The 16,681-nt window shown below is 38.0% G+C and overlaps 1 protein-coding gene across 1 annotated transcript; it reads right to left on the reverse strand.

The window, feature by feature from the left end:
* Window positions 1-12,208: 12,208 nt before the first annotated feature.
* Window positions 12,209-16,307, reverse strand: LOC103401382 (triacylglycerol lipase OBL1-like). Its single transcript, XM_008340099.4, has 5 exons — window positions 15,797-16,307; window positions 14,003-14,196; window positions 13,843-13,876; window positions 12,905-13,533; window positions 12,209-12,624 (listed from the first exon to the last, which is right to left on the reverse strand). The coding sequence occupies exons 1-5, from the start codon at window positions 16,104-16,106 to the stop codon at window positions 12,346-12,348; spliced, it is 1,446 nt and encodes a 481-aa protein (XP_008338321.3). The 5' UTR covers window positions 16,107-16,307; the 3' UTR covers window positions 12,209-12,345.
* Window positions 16,308-16,681: the final 374 nt, after the last annotated feature.

Genomic DNA, 16,681 nt, shown 5'->3' on the forward strand with positions numbered 1-16,681 from the left:
CTAACAAGCCAGCACCAGAGGTACAAGATCCCTTAGAAACCATTTATTTGGGAACTAAGGATGATCAAAGGCCTATACAGATCAATGGCATGTTGGAAGCAGAAGATCGGGCAAAGATAGTTAGCCTTTTGCACGAGTTTAAAGATTGTTTTGCTTGGCATTACATTGAAATGCCAGGTTTAGATTCAACCTTAATAGAACACAAGATGCCTATCAAGGAGAGATATAAACCTGTAAAGCAAGCACCACGAAGGATGTCTAAGGAGATAGAAGAAATTGAAAGGCTAGTAAAAGATGGATTTATTAAGCCTGCCAAGTATGTCGAGTGGTTGGCCAATATTGTACCAGTATTAAAAGCTATAACTAATGCAATTCGATGTTGTGTTGACTATAGAAACATTAATGGAGCCACGCCTAAAGATGAATACCCTATGCCAATGGCCGACCTCTCTATAGATGCAGTTGCAAAACACAAAGTTTTATCTTTCATGGATGGGAATGCTGGTTATAATCAGATAAAAATGGCAAACGAAGACATATATAAAACAACTTTTAGATGCCCTAGACATGTTATAACGTATGAATACTTGGTAATGCCATTCAGACTAAAAAATGCTGGTGCAACTTATCAAAGAGCAATGAATGCCATTTTTCATGACTTGATTGGCCATAGCATGGAAGTATACATTGATGACATCGTGGTGAAATCTAAAACTGAAGAACAACACCTAGTAGACCTCAGACAAGCCTTAATAAGAATGAGGACCCATAAGTTGAAAATGAATCCTAAGAAATGTGATTTTGGGTAATATCGGGCAACTTCTTGGGATTCCTTGTTCATCAAAGAGGAGTAAAGGTCGACAAAAACAAAGCTTTGGCAATAATGGAATCACCCCTCCCACCAATAAAGTACAACTATAAAGGCTTTTGGAAAAAATCAACTTCTTAAGGAGATTTATTGCTAACTTGGCAAACAAGATTCAGTCGTTGACTCCTATCTTAAGATTAAAAATAAAGAAGAGTTCGAGTGGGCCCACCACACCAAGAGGCCTTTGACATAATAAAGGCTTACTTGGCCTCTCCATCAATGCTCATGCCACCTCAGAGAGGGAAGCCCTTAAGCTTTACATCTCTGCCTTTGAAAAGTCAATGGGAAGTTTGTTAGCCCAAAACAATGAAGGTGGGAAAGAGCAGGCGATATACTACCTCAGTAAAATCCTTACTGAGGTGGAGACAATATATACCCCAATGGAAAAGTTGTGTTTGGCTTTGTACTTCACTGCTTGCAAATTAAGGCATTACATGTTGCCTTGCCATATCCACATCACTGCCAAAACCGATGTAATCAATTACATATTGTCAAAACCAATACTAACTGGAAGGATTGGAAAGTGGATTCTAGCACTATCAGAATTCAATTTTCAGTATGTACCTCAGAGAGCAATAAAGGGGCATGCAATTGCAAACATCTTGGTCGAGCACCAAGAATTATAGGATGAACTTATCAATATCCCAAGCACTTTAGAGGTATCCAGTCTTTGGATCCCACCAAGTAGAGCTCTCTCAGGCAAAAAGGAATGGATTCAGCAAGAGATAAAGAGGATAGCCAGCCTCTGGATCACTCATTAGAAGTTGTATTTTGATGGATCTTGCACTCATAACGCTACTGGGGCTAAGATTGTCATTATTAATCCCAAGGGGTTTACCATTGTTATTCATTCCTTCTGGATTATCAAGATAATACCAATAATCAGGCAAAATATAAAGCACTGATAATTGGTCTAGAGATCTTGATAGAGTTGGGCGCAATTGAAATGGATGTGTTTGGTGATTCAGAGTTGGTGATCAATCAGCTAAATGGGGAATACAGGTGCAAACACATCACCATAGCCTATTATTACTTGGCAGCCACTCAATTGCTGAGTTATTGGGACACTGAAATATCAGTCAGCCATATTCCTAGAAAGTCAAATGCAATGGCCAATATGGCGCAGTTGGCTTCTGGAGCACAGATCCAAGAAAGATGATTCCGGGTAGAGGTGGAAGTACAAAGGAGAAATCTCCCTTCTATCTTTAAGAGAGGATTCAGCCTAGATGTGATGATTACAGAGCCAAAGATAGAAGATTGGAGATCACCTATTACTCAATACTTGAAAAATCCTTATTTCCCTACAACTAAGAAGAATAGACAGCAAGCAACTAAGTATGTCATGTGGGAGGAAAATCTGTTAAGAAAAACTCCACAAGTAAGAAGAATAGACAACAAGCAACTATGTATGTCATGTGCAAGTAAGTTCAAGATTAAGAAGATCCAATCTAGGCCTTACTACCATCAATCAAATGGTCAAGCAGAGGCCAGCAACAAGATCTTGGTGAACATTATTAAAAGAATGGTGGCAGGTAGTCCAGAGAAATGGCATGAGAAGTTGGGAGACACTTTGTGGGCTTACAGAATCTCCAAGAGAACAGGAACTAGAACTACTCCCTATGCCCTCACCGAGTGAGATGTTGTGCTTCCTATGGAGATCAATGTAAGTTCGATTAGACTTCAGAACTAGTATGGTTTACACATTCAATAATGCATCTAAGCTATGTGCCAAGGAGTTGAAGATCTGGTGTAGTCTGAATTGAAACTTTAAACAAGATTTAAGAAGGGAAGAGAGCTGTTGCCCGAGCATACGACAAAAAGGTAAAGTTAACAGCCGTCAAATAGGGGGAATTAGTGTGGAAATCAATTTTGCCCTTGGGAGCTCAAGTTAGAGGCTTTGCGAAATGGAGTCCCATTTGGGAAGGCCCCTTCACTGTTAACCAAACACTGGATAGAGGAGGATATTACTTGGCAGATTTAGAAGAAAACTTGCAAAGGCATCCAATTAATGCTAAGTTTTTTAAGAAATATCATCCAAATTTATAGGATGCAAGAGATTGTTATATTGAGGAGATTTAAGCAAATTGAGAAAAGTTGAAGTTAGTTTACTACATTACAAATTCGAAGGACAATAAGACAAATAAAGGTGAAGAAGGGATTCATTTCATTTCATAAGAAGATTACAAGGATCCTAGCCTAATAACTTTGCATTTTGGGCCATGGTAGCTATCCTAGAATAATAAGTTTGCATAATGGTGAAAATTTTGCCTGCCTCTCCTAGGTACATATTGCTATTGGCAAGTTGGGCTTTGGAATCTTCAACTTATTGGGTAATCTTCTCCATTTTTTCTACCTTCTGAAACAAATGGTTGGCTAAGGTCATCTTCTTAGCCTTCAACAAAGAAAGTTGCTCCTCTAGTCTTTGCATCTCATAATCTACTATTGCAATCCTGTCCTCCATAACTGACCATTCCTATACTAGCTGTTGGAGTGTGGCAGAAGTTTGAGTATGTTTTTCTTGATATCACTTTACTCTATATTACATGCCCGCTCCGCCCGCTGGTGTTAATCCCCCAATGCCCGAAGGTTTTCAAAGAAACTGATAAATGACTCGTACTAAGCCTTTGACAGTAACTAAGCCTTGTAAAGCTCGATCAGTGCCTTCTCAGCATCATGAAAGACCTTGAGACTGAAGGATGCAGTAAAGTCCCCCCTCATCCAATTCTTGAAGATTTTGCGAGCATTTTGGAGAAGACAAGACTCAGAGAAAGGCAAAGGAGACTGCAGCTTGGTCTTGATCTGCCCTGATTTCCTGACCAGCTCAAGCAAAGATGTTGTTGAATGAGTGGATGCTAAAAGTTGAGGCATCTATCTAACACCTTCAGTAGTAGCAGAAAGGGCAGCCTTGGTTGGCAAAGAAGAAATGGACTCATGAGCAACAATAGAGGCGGTAGCAGCAGTTTTGGCTTTCTTTTTGGGTCGAGGAATGGGAATCCCCGTGACCCCAGAAGCCAAAGGAAGCCTGGGAAGATCTTCCTTGCGCACTAAAAGTGAAAGTGACTGGCCCGAGCCCTCGCCAAGACTGTTGCAAACAAAGGGAAGAAAGATTAGAAAAATAGTCTACAATAGAAAAAAAGAAAGCTAGAAAGGGAAGTTGGTATACCTGATTTGAACCTAAAGCCTTGGAATGAGGTGGATGAGGAGTTGTTTCCCTTAGTTGCTAAGAGGGATCATTCTTGCTTACTGAAGAAAAAGGAATAATGCTCGAGCCTTCACCAGAGGCCTATAAACATCGAGAAGAAACAGCAAGTGTCAGGAACCAACTTATGCAGAAAAGAAAATAGAAGTAAAAGTACTTCCATACCTGAGCAGGATCTTGAATAGGATGAAGAAGCTTCTTTGTGGTTGCTGTTACTTAAGGAGAAGCCCACATGCTAGTCAGCTCTGAGACCATAGGGATCTCAAGGACTATGGGCTCCCAAAATACAGTTGATGTTGGTTGATGAGACTCCTATGCTGGGGAAAACTAGGAAAAGCAAAAAGAAGATAACTATAAAAGAAAGAGATGACTATAGGCACAAAAATGTCAAGATAATTATGCTTACTGAGTTACTGCTGTCCTCCACAAAGTGCAGTATCTCCCCAGTACTTGGATTGAATTGGGAAGTTGAAGTCACCACCAATGCAGGAGGATGAATAAAAGACATGGGAGTTGAGCCTTGCCAAATTGAAGACGCGGCTTCCCCAATCTTGCCCTACAAAAAATTGGAAATCAATCATTAAACTCCAAAAGTGGTGAAGATATAAGTTTAAAGCCAAAAAAGAGAAAGAGGTATACCTTTGAAGGCTTAACCCTAGAAGGGGAAACATGTATTGATCATGTAAGAGGAGAAGAAGGCTCAGGCTGAATAGACCTTTCACCCCTAATATCCTATTTTAAAACAAAAGTGAGGAGTCGGTACAAGTATTGAGAGAGATAATTATGAAGAAGAGTTAGATGTTTAAAAGAATAGATTTTTTACCTCTAACACCTTGATGGTAGCATCAATGAAGGGCTTGTCCTTCTGATACATCTATGCCCCCAATGGCTTATCCCTTGAAACAAAAGTTGGCTTTTTGGTTCATTAAGGCCCTAGTTGTAGAAAGTGGTCAGTTCATATTCCAAGATAAAGTGAAATGATAGTAAAGAAAAATAGAAGATTGCTTACTAGAAGATTTCTGCTTCTTTCTGACCGCCTTAGTTGGAGAAGCAGTAGAAGTAGTAGAGGCAGAGGGGGCTTTGAAAGCTTTAAAGGTATGAGCCCTTGTCCTCTTCTTGGTAGGAGTTGTCCGCAGAACAGGCAAAATAGGCATAGTCTCAGGCTGATCTTCAGGCTCGGATTCTGAGGTTTCCACCACAATTGCCTTTGCCCGCCGAGGTGCTCAAATCTCCACCTCATCTTCTACCTCTAAATCTCCAAAAAGCTTAGAAATATCTTCACCCTCCCTAGCTTATTGCCTTGCAACCTCAGCTGCAGCCCCTTGAATGACAAGTTCATCTGCGGTTGCTCCATCTAGCCGGATATCCACATCTTCGGTGTTGCCTTAAGCTGCAAGTTCAAAATAACCAAGGAAAGAATTAGAAGATGGCAGGATGATAAAATGTCATAAAATACAATTTAGGTACCTATTAGGAGAAGTTGGTTCTTTTGGTAGACCATATCCTTCAAGTTTTCAAGCTCATCTGGTTTGGGATAAGAGTTGATTGAGAGTTTCCCGGAGAGACGGTCATGGCCTTCCCGCAAATCCCCTCTATACTTATTAGTCCATTTAGTTTCCCACCAAGTAGAAAATAAGGGAGTGCACTCAAAATTCAGCACCACATGCTTATGGGCAATCTTGCTCATGACTTCAAGACTTCATCAAGCAGCCCGAAGAGACGGTCATGGGCTTCCCACAAATCCCCTCCATACTTCTTGTGGAGAGCGAAGACGGTAGGAGGTGCCATAGTGCACAAAGTCAAAAAATGGCACTGGAATGACTTGCCTAAAGCCTAGCTGCCTGCTACAAAAGTTTGGATAATAAACCTCCAGCTTGCAATCATAACGGTCGCTCCTTACATCCCAAGCCAGATATCTTGACTGAAAGCGACTTATAAATTTCTCCTTTCAAAATAAGCTGACATTATCCCCGAAGGTATCTTGGAAGTCTTGGTTTAAAAGCCAATGGTATATTCTCAGTACTGAAGCTTCTCACTCCAAGTTTGCCTGAGTCTTGTAGACTCTGAAAAAGTAAAGGCAAAAGAATGTGGAGTGATTGGTGGGTGATGCCTCTGCTAAAATGCAGGCAGGGGCCACTCATTCTGGAGACTCGAGGTTTGGTGCCCGAAGCTCTGGAAAGTACCATTGCAATCACAACTGGACCATCTAGGTTAGCCTATTGAGGTTGGCCTCGGATGGAGCACCTCAGGTCATCTCATAAAGAAGATGATAAAGGTGAGCGAGAAGGAAGGGGCCCGTGGCCAAATCATCAAAGTGATGGAAGCTTCCACCAAGGGGATCCGCTCAACCTTCACTCATTTGGATTTGTTAAGAAAGACGTGCTTTTTGAGCTAGCACAGAAGAAAGTACATGTGTTCTTGATCTCTGTTAGTATTAGATGATGAGGGGCCAAAGTTTTTCTTGAAAAATAGGATGAATCTCGTGAAAGAAGTTTCATAGCTCTTAAAAGTATAAGAGTTGTATTCCAGCCGAGTCACAAGATCAGAGGTGCCCAAGCTCTCAGCAGTTAGGTGAGAAGAGAAAGACCAGTCATGGGTAACATCCACAACTCTGCCCGAAGGCCTTAGCCCAAAAACTTAAGCCATGTCAATGATGGTCGAGAACATGGGACCTATCTTGATATCAAAGGTGTTGGTCCTCGAATTCTAGAAGAGAAAAGTTGTGGTTAGCAACTATGGCTTGGCAATCATGGTTATCTTGGAAAGCATTATCAACTCATATATGCCGTTATTTATCCACTTCTTCTTGAAGGTGGGCTCGAGCTTGCTTATCCACTGCGTCCAGCTTTCATCTTTCATCAAAGGGAAACCTCTTCGATGGTTCGACCACTTGGAGGTGAATTGCCAGCCTCAACCGAATATGGGTTGGGAGTAAATCAGTTAGCCTTGGGCATATATATTGTTCTTTACTACAATTGGAACCTGAAAGGCCCATAGAGGTCCTAGGGAGTGCACTTCCCCTTCCTCAAAGAAAAGAGAAGTATTCAGGCCATCCTAAGAGCGATGAAGGCCATTAAGAAAACGGCGTATAATGGCAATGCCCCCGCCAGATTCAGAAGAAGATTGAGCTTGAACAGCTTTGGGTGCCATTGAGCTTTGAAAGAAATAAGAGGAAAATTGAGAATAGGGGCAAGAACTGAGAGCAAGAGAATTCTGGAAATTATGAGGGTTCTGAGAAATCTGGGATTTTGGAAGTTTGGAGGATTAAAATTGTTAAGGTACTTGGCCGAAGGATTTAAGTTAAGATTATATAGTAAAGCAGTTAATTAACGTTGAAAATTGTGGGTTAGTGCAAAGGTTTAGGTAAAAAAACGGTTGCTTTAAATGGTGCACTTCCCGAGTGAGAGCATGCGACGACTATTTAATCAACATTAACGCCTCGATTTCCAGACTCAACAATGATTAAAGGGGGCACTATTTGGGTTAATATTTCAATATTAGGTTCAACTTAAAGAAGGCCCAAAGATGTCAAGACAAGGTGAATCTACCCAAGGCTCAGCATCAGGCCCAAAAGCAAACCGAAGCCTTTTTAGCCAAGACATAAAACATGTGTCTATAATTGAAGTGACAAGTGATGGAGACTAACTTACTATCAGCTAAAAAACACTTTCCAGTGGCACTACATGTAAAAAGTTGATGACTTACTACTCTTCAAGAGCTTTCGGGCAAGAGCAATACCCTGGCATTTGGGCCAAATTGCCTATAAAAGGGAGAAGAGACAACAAAGACAAGGACACTCAACTAATCAAACAAACAAGTATCCAAACTCTGCTCCCAAGCCAGTTCGTACTCTTCAAGCCTGAAATCAACTCAGACTCAGTCTCTTTAGCAATAGTTTCATCACAAAAGCTATCTTTTGTCTAGTATAAAAGATCTGCTACCTCCCTTAGTGTTGTAGTATCGATTCCCTCGTGTAAACCTGTTTAGAATCCATCCATTTTTAGCATACAACCCTTGTAAACTCAAAGATAAGTGGACGCAAGAGGTTCAACCTTGCCAGACAAGGTGAAATCTTGCCTGAGTCTCTTTGTTTGTTCTTTAAATTAGTAAATCTATTGATTAATGTACTCTTCAGCATGTATTCAAGTCATTTCTACTTGTTTTTATATATTAAGAGTCTCATTTGCATCGGGATCTGGATAACTAAATGGATTTGTTTTCATTAAGAGCAATTTGGAACCAAACAAATGACTTAAGGGGATCCGGACTCCCTCCATTCGAACATACAAGACCATGAACTAAAAGTCCTTGTTTACAAGGCAAGAAAAGAACTTAATACAAACTTAACCCATCTGTGACAATCATTTGATAACAAGAAGTTTGAGTAACTTGGGGCGCAAGTAATCGTCTTGAAACACTTGTTCTACGTCTGCTCTATTGAGATAGTAGTGGCACGCCTAAGCACTTAGTTAGCTTTGATTAAGAGCCTTAAGGCCTACACCTAAAACCCCATAAAGACACATTTCTGAACTAACTTCAAGCTCTTATTGTAGCACACAAGGCAAGCAAAAGCCTAACTACCAAATATATACGTCCAAAAATGCCAATCCCTTGGGGAGCTATGCTGAGGTCCAGAGACCTTTTCCAGAGAAATCTTTGCCCGAACAATATTAGCATGCTTTGCTAGGTCGCGATCAAATGTGATGAGAAAAACTTACCTGGTGCAGCCATGGTGGTTATTAATTATACACAAGAACTCTTCTACTTGCTCAAGAACTTATGTTCCAATGGTGATAGAACCCTAGTTTTCAAAACATGTTCTTTGTGAGCAGGGAATCCTTATTTATAGATGTGAACTTCACCAACCTCCATCTATCATGGGTGGGTGGTTACTAACTGTTGTAAACGCAGTTATCAGTTTCAAGAGTCGTGGAGCAATGTGGCATCCTTATCACGACCTATGTTTCCTTTATATTAGGATGCTTATTTCCACATTAAACTCGAAATCAGTTTGTATAACCACCAATTATATTTCAGCCTTATTCAACTTAGTTTAGTCCAATTAGGATTCTTACATTATGACTCACAAGTTTTTAGCCCTTATATGCACTTGAGCTGAATTTCCAACTAGGTCACATGTAGTTATAGGCTCTCAAGTAAGTTTCTTTAGAATACACCTCATCCACATTCCTCTGGGTCAGCTCTATGGTGAAGTAATGCTGCAGAAGCATGGATGCATGGGATCTAGTCAGATCCCAACTCCTACAACTACAAGTCCTATTACCAACATCCACAACATACTGATCATTCAAGTAAATCTCAACTTGGAATACAAGATTTCATGCATGTGCAGCCAAATAATTCATACCAGAAAATCTAACCTTGTTGAGATTAGTTTGTATTTTAGGACAAATTTTTATTGGTTACCTAATCATTGTTGCATTTTTAGCATGCAACCTTCTCATCAAATTGCACTCGATCATCTATCATGGTTAAAATTGGTTTATCCCTAGAAGTAAGTATCCAACTATTAAAGCTTCACATAGGTTGTTAAGAAGCATATCACACCTCACCCTAGTGCTAAGTCTTGACCTAGCCCACCTATTAGGATCTATTGTGGCCAACCAATTATATGCTTTGTCATTGATACTCTTCAACTTCTCTATCTCAGTTTTGAATTCAACACGATTAAGTGCCCTTACAGCATTCCACAACAAATCTTTTAGTGTCTTAAGCTATGTGAATTGCTTTGAAGTTTCCATATAGATGCCTCACACACCATCTATGATCTGCTATCAAACAAGATGCAATTAATAAAATACATAAGACATCATTTGTTAAGATTTTAGTGTTAATGTTTTTTTATCTGAAATAAATGTCCATTTGAGTTCTTCAAGTGGTCCAAGATCATCGATAAGCAATTGTAAAGGCTATGACCATGTTTCTTTGTTTTCAGTTTCCGCTGCAGCATAGGCTATTGGAAACATATTATCATTAGCATCAATACTAACTGTTGCAAGTAATAGACTTGTGATAATAACTAGAGAAACAAAGTATGTAGTCTCTGACCAATTTAAATCAAAATATAAAATGATGGAGCATAATAATTTTCCTTCATTTAGTCCCTCAAGATAACAACCATCTACCCCGATCACTGGCATGCACCCAGCTTTAAAGCCCTTCTTGCAAGCATCAAGACAACATATAACATTTGAAGAATGGAGGATCTACACTCACTTTTAGGTTCTATAATTACTATTTCTTATTCCTTTGATTAAAAATGGACCCATTTTCTTGGCTTCAAGATTCGAAATGTCGAGGATCCTTCGGAGTTGCTTTTACTCGTTCAACTTTGTTAAATTTTGGGTGTCATTGTTTTCATTCCCAAACTTACTTTCCCAACCCACCTCTCATCCTTACTAAATTTTGAATGAATAGATAAATAATTTACTAAATTATAATTTTTTTATATTCACAAATGATGATTGCTTTACGAAAGAAATGTGACATGCTACCAATTTATTAAGCTATATTTGTAGTCTAATCATAGCTTGCTTTAGCTTTGGTGCATTTGCATAAACGAAAACCCTACTAGATATAGAGAATAAAATCTTCTGCCGCCAACCTCTGTCTTTGGTTTACGGTCGGCATCAATTCTTTTTGTTCTCTTCAATCTCTTTCCCTTTTCTCCTTATCTTCTAAGCATTTTCATTTGCAATGTTAAGTCCTTATGGAAGTTATCATGTTAGTTGGATATGAGCTATCTGTCGATGAGAAATTGTATGATAGTTATGATAAGTTTGTAATTATGGAGTTGTGGTGTTTTAAGATGTGTGGCCTCATGTTCCAGCTACAGGAATTTTACGCAATTCTTTTCGAGTATGGTACACTACGCAGTACCAAAAAACAAAAAACTTTTTCAAATGTTGAGGCTCAAAAATCTCAAACGCAAGTCCAATAAAACCTCGAAGCCCAAATCCTTATACGAGCCTCAAGTCAAGTCTGAATACATGGAAATATGTGGAATTGAGGAAAGATCGATTAAGCTCACATCTCTCCCCTTAATATAGATAATATTGTTTTTGTTCAAAAAAAAAAATTATTTCTAAAATTTTATATAATTTATAACTCTCAACTTCTAAATATCCACGCGTCAGAAAAGGTAGATTAGCCTACTGGCTAAGGCGCACAAGGTGGGTTTGGTCATGTCAACGAGTGGCTGTCGCAATCTTATTTATTTGAAAACTTGTGTTTTTTATATGGTTGTTTTATCCTTTGTTCTCAAAACATGAAGGGGACCCTAGACCCATGCTATCGATTATATACAGTTGGTTTGCTGATTACTTGACTATATATTAGAGGATAAATATTCAAATAATGTGGCGCACAGGCATATGACTATTCAAAACTTGGCAGCTGCCGCCACTGATTACCGTGTGGATCCACCAGTTTGGGTTAAAATTGACTCTTAAGTGGGAAATTAGAGCAGGACAACTCACATGCTAACATGATTTTTGTCATTTGATTGGGAACAGTATATGATCTGGTTGCGCTAATGCATCATGTAAACTAATACACAACCATATAGTTTTATTATTTTACTCAAATTATAACAAGTATATTTATAATATAAAATATTTTAAAAGTGAAAACATGTCAATCATATTATCCACTTACATTATAAATATGGTTGCAACCCGTTAGACCATCTCCAAAAGGAATGTCAAAGTTTAAACACACAATTTAAATTTGAAGGCTTGTGTGGCATATTGATTTTTTTATAAATTTTGTTCTTCAACCAATATGTCAAATTTAAACTATTATTTATTATATTATTTACTTTTTATAGTTGTAATTATCAAAAGCATTTATTAATTACTAAAAATAGATTTGAAGATGCTATCAAATTTGACAGCAACTTTCTTTGTTGCCTTTCCATGTCATGCCACATAGGAATTGACATTTCGGTTGAAAAAGATTAGGGATGTCTTTTATTACTGTTATTATTGATGTGGACTTTTTGATATCTCATTTGAAGATGCTCTTAGTCATTTTTATTTGATTGTACTTGTAACAGTTGTACTAGAAGGGTCTTCCAAATTAAAAAAAAATATTGCATTTGTTTTTCGTGAAAAAAAATGTAAAAGAAATAAAGATTTAATTAACTCAATGCCCTTCTTAGTGAATGGTATAAACTTGCAAACACACGCGAGGATCCTAATCTGGTGGCAGGACTATGTGGAATTTGAAATTAATTACAATGAAATCGTAGGCAGGACTATATGGATTCTGATTTCATTGAATTCGTGCGAGGGAGGAACACATGCGAGGATCCTAATCTGGTGGCATTTACATAATCTTGGGGACAATGTGCTGGTGCTCCTGGCAGTAGCAAACCAATTATCCTAAACAACTTGAACAAGGGACCTTCATTGTAGTTTGGTCCCAACTTATTTGGAATGGTGAAACTTCTTGCGAGCTCACCAAAAGCATTCATTATCATTGGTATTGTCCCTGTTGGAGAGAAGTAATTCTTGTTTGGCTCTTCTGGAACAACCTGCAGCACATGAATATATAATTAAGAAGCATGCAATAAGATATTATGAAATTAGTCCAATAATAACAACACAATTTTTATCAGAACTGACATATATATCAGCCGTATTTCTAATTGGAAAATGATATTTGTTTATGTTATAAAATTTTGAATTTGGACCATCAGCCAAGTCGATTCTTTTTCACAATCTCACGACAGATAATGTTGGTTAGATAACATAATATGACATAATAAACTTTTCCATTCTTACTAGATTTGATAAGAGAAAAGTAGTGCTCACCTGAACTTCATAATTCCTATTATAGTAGAGGCAAGTCCCAAAGTGCTTGAACATTAGAGCTTTGTCATCATAAGGCAACCTGGGCACCATGTCATTCCCATAAACAAACCTAAAATACCTAATCTTATACTCTATCATTTTCTTTTCCATGTACTCCCCAAAAGCCTTATCTCCAACCCTAGGCTGCCCAAATGTATAGACTCCCTCCAACCTCTCCAACAGCAAATCTGAATCCTTCCCTTTGTGAAATGTTAAAACTGCCGGAAAGAGAATTGCTAGTGCCCCACCTAAACTGTGCCCAGTTATTATAAACTTTGCTTTTTCATTTTTCAGAAGAAGTTTTTTCAGCATATCTCTAATGGCATAGTAAGCCAAGGCTGGGCGGCTACCGTCTTCTTTGATTTGATCAGGCTCCGGCCAACCGACATTCTTTTGTAAGCCTAGAGCTTTCATGAAGCCACTATGGATCTTTCCAACCCCTTCAAGTTGATACCAGGAGATGTCAAAGTCGGAGCACCATGCATCCGCATCAAAGGGTTCAGTGCCTCTGAAGGCCACAACAATTGTGTCATGGTCACCACTTCTGTCACGGAACATACAGGCTTGTGTTGTGGCTTTTTCTTGATAATCTACACGACAATAATAATGTTTTGTTAGTTCGGGATTTAAGTGGTACTTAACTTCGAATGACTTTAAGTGAATTTTTGCTAGGTAAATTAACCTATATATAATTTGCATATATATATATATATATATATATATATATATATATAGATCATATTACCCTATGTTAATGCGTATACATGAGATTTAATTTCCATAGTCGAACAGGAAAACTTTTTGTAACCTATTTTAGAAAATAAAATATGCATTAACAAAGTTCTCTAAACCGAATTTTCTGTACTTTTTAATTTTCTTCAGATTTAGTCATTTCTTACCATTCCAAAAGTCGTAAGAGCCCAAGAACTCCATCTGCAAAAAGAAGGAAAATCGAAAACAAAAGGCAGTCATCAGTTTACAGTTGAACCATAGGACTATCATATTATACTAAAATTAATGGAAGCATTGGAGGTAAAGATATGCAAAATAATGTGATACCTTCCAATGATCCTGGACAACAGTTTGGATGTAGAATGTGTTCTCATATGATATTTTAGACGCCATCATACTAAGTGCTGCGTTGTACTTGCCATCTCCAGGTTTGATGCTTTCGTCCAGCTCTACTCGCTTGTCCAAATTTCCAATAAGCGACAAGAACGTTCTTGAGGATTTATCTGGTATTATCACGTTACCTGTTCGTATCACCATTAATATCCATTTAATCTCCATAAATTAGTCCAACATGTACAGATTAATTATATATATTTGTTCTATTGTTTATTGACCTGGTTCACAGATTAGAAATACTATCACAGTTGATATATAACAGTTCTTTAACATAAAATAAAATAAAAAACACAGTTCATCATAGCAACTACATTATGGTACGTACTTCCATCATTCCATGTGATACAGATGCATGCGTTCACTAGCTAGTATTTTTTTATTATTAATTTAGTTTTTTCACGCCAAATTTGCCTGCTTGGATCAATATTATCTTATATTATATAGACCAACTAATACAATATCCATCTCATCCTTTCGTATATAATTCAAAAATATAAAGTTATTTACTTCCCGACATGCCAACTGCTCTCTCTATCTCATCCTTTCGTATACAATATTATCTTATATTATATAGACCAACTAATACAATATCCATCTCATCCTTTCGTACATAATTCAAAAATTATGAAACACCGATCAAAGAGGCAGTGGAGGCCGTTGCTGCCGCTCAAGCCTCCATTTAGATGATCTCATGAGAGGCAGCGTTGATGGCACTACTTATGATAATCGTTACTCAAATTACATTAATTTCTTTAATGAGAGTGCTAATTGTGGACGAATTCTGGAATCGGTATTCAGGGAGAAGCCAATACAGCCATTTGTGTTTTGTTCTTGGGCATGTAAGGCTCCGGGTCTGCTGTCCCAAAAGTGATGTCTCATTCATGTTTCGTTCTTTATTTGTTTGACATGTACAATACCCCCTAACTTTAACATAACTTTGTTAACTTTTAATAAGTAAAAAAAATAAATAATAAAAAAAGTAAATTAAACCCAGTATAGAGTCCCCTCGGTCCTTGCCAATCACAAAACAATTGACCCCAAATCATCATCTAACAAAAAATTCTAGGGCGTTTGCAGGAGGATTGATTTTTACCCCCAATCGAGCAATGGTAAAAATGGCGTGAGTAATGTTCTTGTAAGTCAGAATATTCAAGAATTGACCATCGTGGACTTGAAACCTGGTATCGACGACGACAAGGCGGCGCATCGCAGCGATGGCAGTTTCCCACTGCCACTACGATGCCGACGGCATTTGTATTTCACGACAGATCTAGAAGATTTCAGAGAGATTGGTGTTTGAAAATTCTGAAGAGATTTGTCCCAAGCCTCTCGACTCTTTGACCAATATGATTAAAAAAGCGATCTGGATCTTAAGCCAAGTGAGACAGGGCTTTTGGCTGTGGGCTGGCGACGAGTAAGGGAGGGGGAGGGGGCGGGGACTGGAAATTGGGGAGTTGTTTATACTATTTTTTTTAAACTTATTAAAAGTTAACAAAGTTATGTTAGAGTTAAGTAGTAGTACACCTGTTAAACAAATAAAAACGGAGATACGAAGAAGACATCATTTTCGGGACAGCAAACCCGGAGCCGGCATGTAAGGAACAACTGTGAGTGCATGATAAAAGAATAATAATTGTAATTAATGCTAGTAAATTGGCAATTAACTTAACCAAAACGGCTGCTGCGTGGGAAGGACGCAAGTTAATAAATAAACTATATATGTACCTCGCAGTAAATTTAAAAGGAGTCCGACCACGTTTTGATTACTTGAGACAAGATTCAAGCACATCTCGATCCCCCAGCCAATAGCTGCCACTGGCTTGGCCATAAATTGAAGCAATTTTTGGACAACAATAGAGAGAAATATGAGCCATCTGCGCTGAAAGTCGTCCTCAGTTTCCTCAGAAGAGTCAACGAACCTCCTCCTTTGTAAGTTATTGGAAAACAAGATGTGAAACAGATCAAAGAAACCCACATCCTTTGGTTCAAGGAGCATGTAATTGCATGAGAAACACTTATCACAAGCAGCTGCCATGGCTATAGGAGTTTATTTGCTGTGAAAAAGACGAGAGAATATAACTTAAACTTCTTTGGTGGTGGAGTTTACTATGTGTTAATTTGCTGCGCTGCAAGTTTCTCTCTCAACATATAGCTAGTCTGTGATAAATAAACAAATAATTGTAGGATGCTATTCTTGAATCTTGACTAAAGGCGGCTGCGTTATCGATGAAAATATGGCTATGTCTTGGTCTTCTCTTAGACTTTCTTTGACGCGATCTTAAAACATATTTTTTTTGTTAAGAAGACTAATAAAATTCGGTAAATTAAACCACTTGAAAGTTAATAGTTAAATTATTACTTAAACATTAATAAACGTGTTCATTTTTATTAGTAATATGTAATTTATTTTTCAAATTTTATCTACAAATTTAATTTCTCTAGTATTATCCTTTCCTCTTATACCGTACAAGTGGGAATCCTTTTGTGTGGGACAAATTCCATAAAACTCGATGCTGGATAATATAATTGGTGTACCGAAAATATATAATTTTACATCTATATGCTGGGATGTTTGATAGTGACATTGGCGCATTTTATTTTACTTTTTAC

Source organism: Malus domestica, chromosome 15, assembly GCF_042453785.1.
Source record: "Malus domestica chromosome 15, GDT2T_hap1".
Taxonomy (NCBI): Eukaryota; Viridiplantae; Streptophyta; class Magnoliopsida; order Rosales; family Rosaceae; genus Malus; species Malus domestica.

Bases quoted from the DNA above. Each gene is read 5' to 3' on its own strand.
- LOC103401382 (XM_008340099.4), bottom strand. From the start codon at position 16,106: ATGGCAGCTGCTTGTGATAAGTGTTTCTCATGCAATTACATGCTCCTT. The intron at 13,877-14,002 runs GTATCACATTAT...TTCTTTTTGCAG, and splicing joins TTGTCCAGGATCATTGGAAG to ATGGAGTTCTTGGGCTCTTA. The intron at 13,534-13,842 runs GTAAGAAATGAC...ATTGTCGTGTAG, and splicing joins CTCTTACGACTTTTGGAATG to ATTATCAAGAAAAAGCCACA.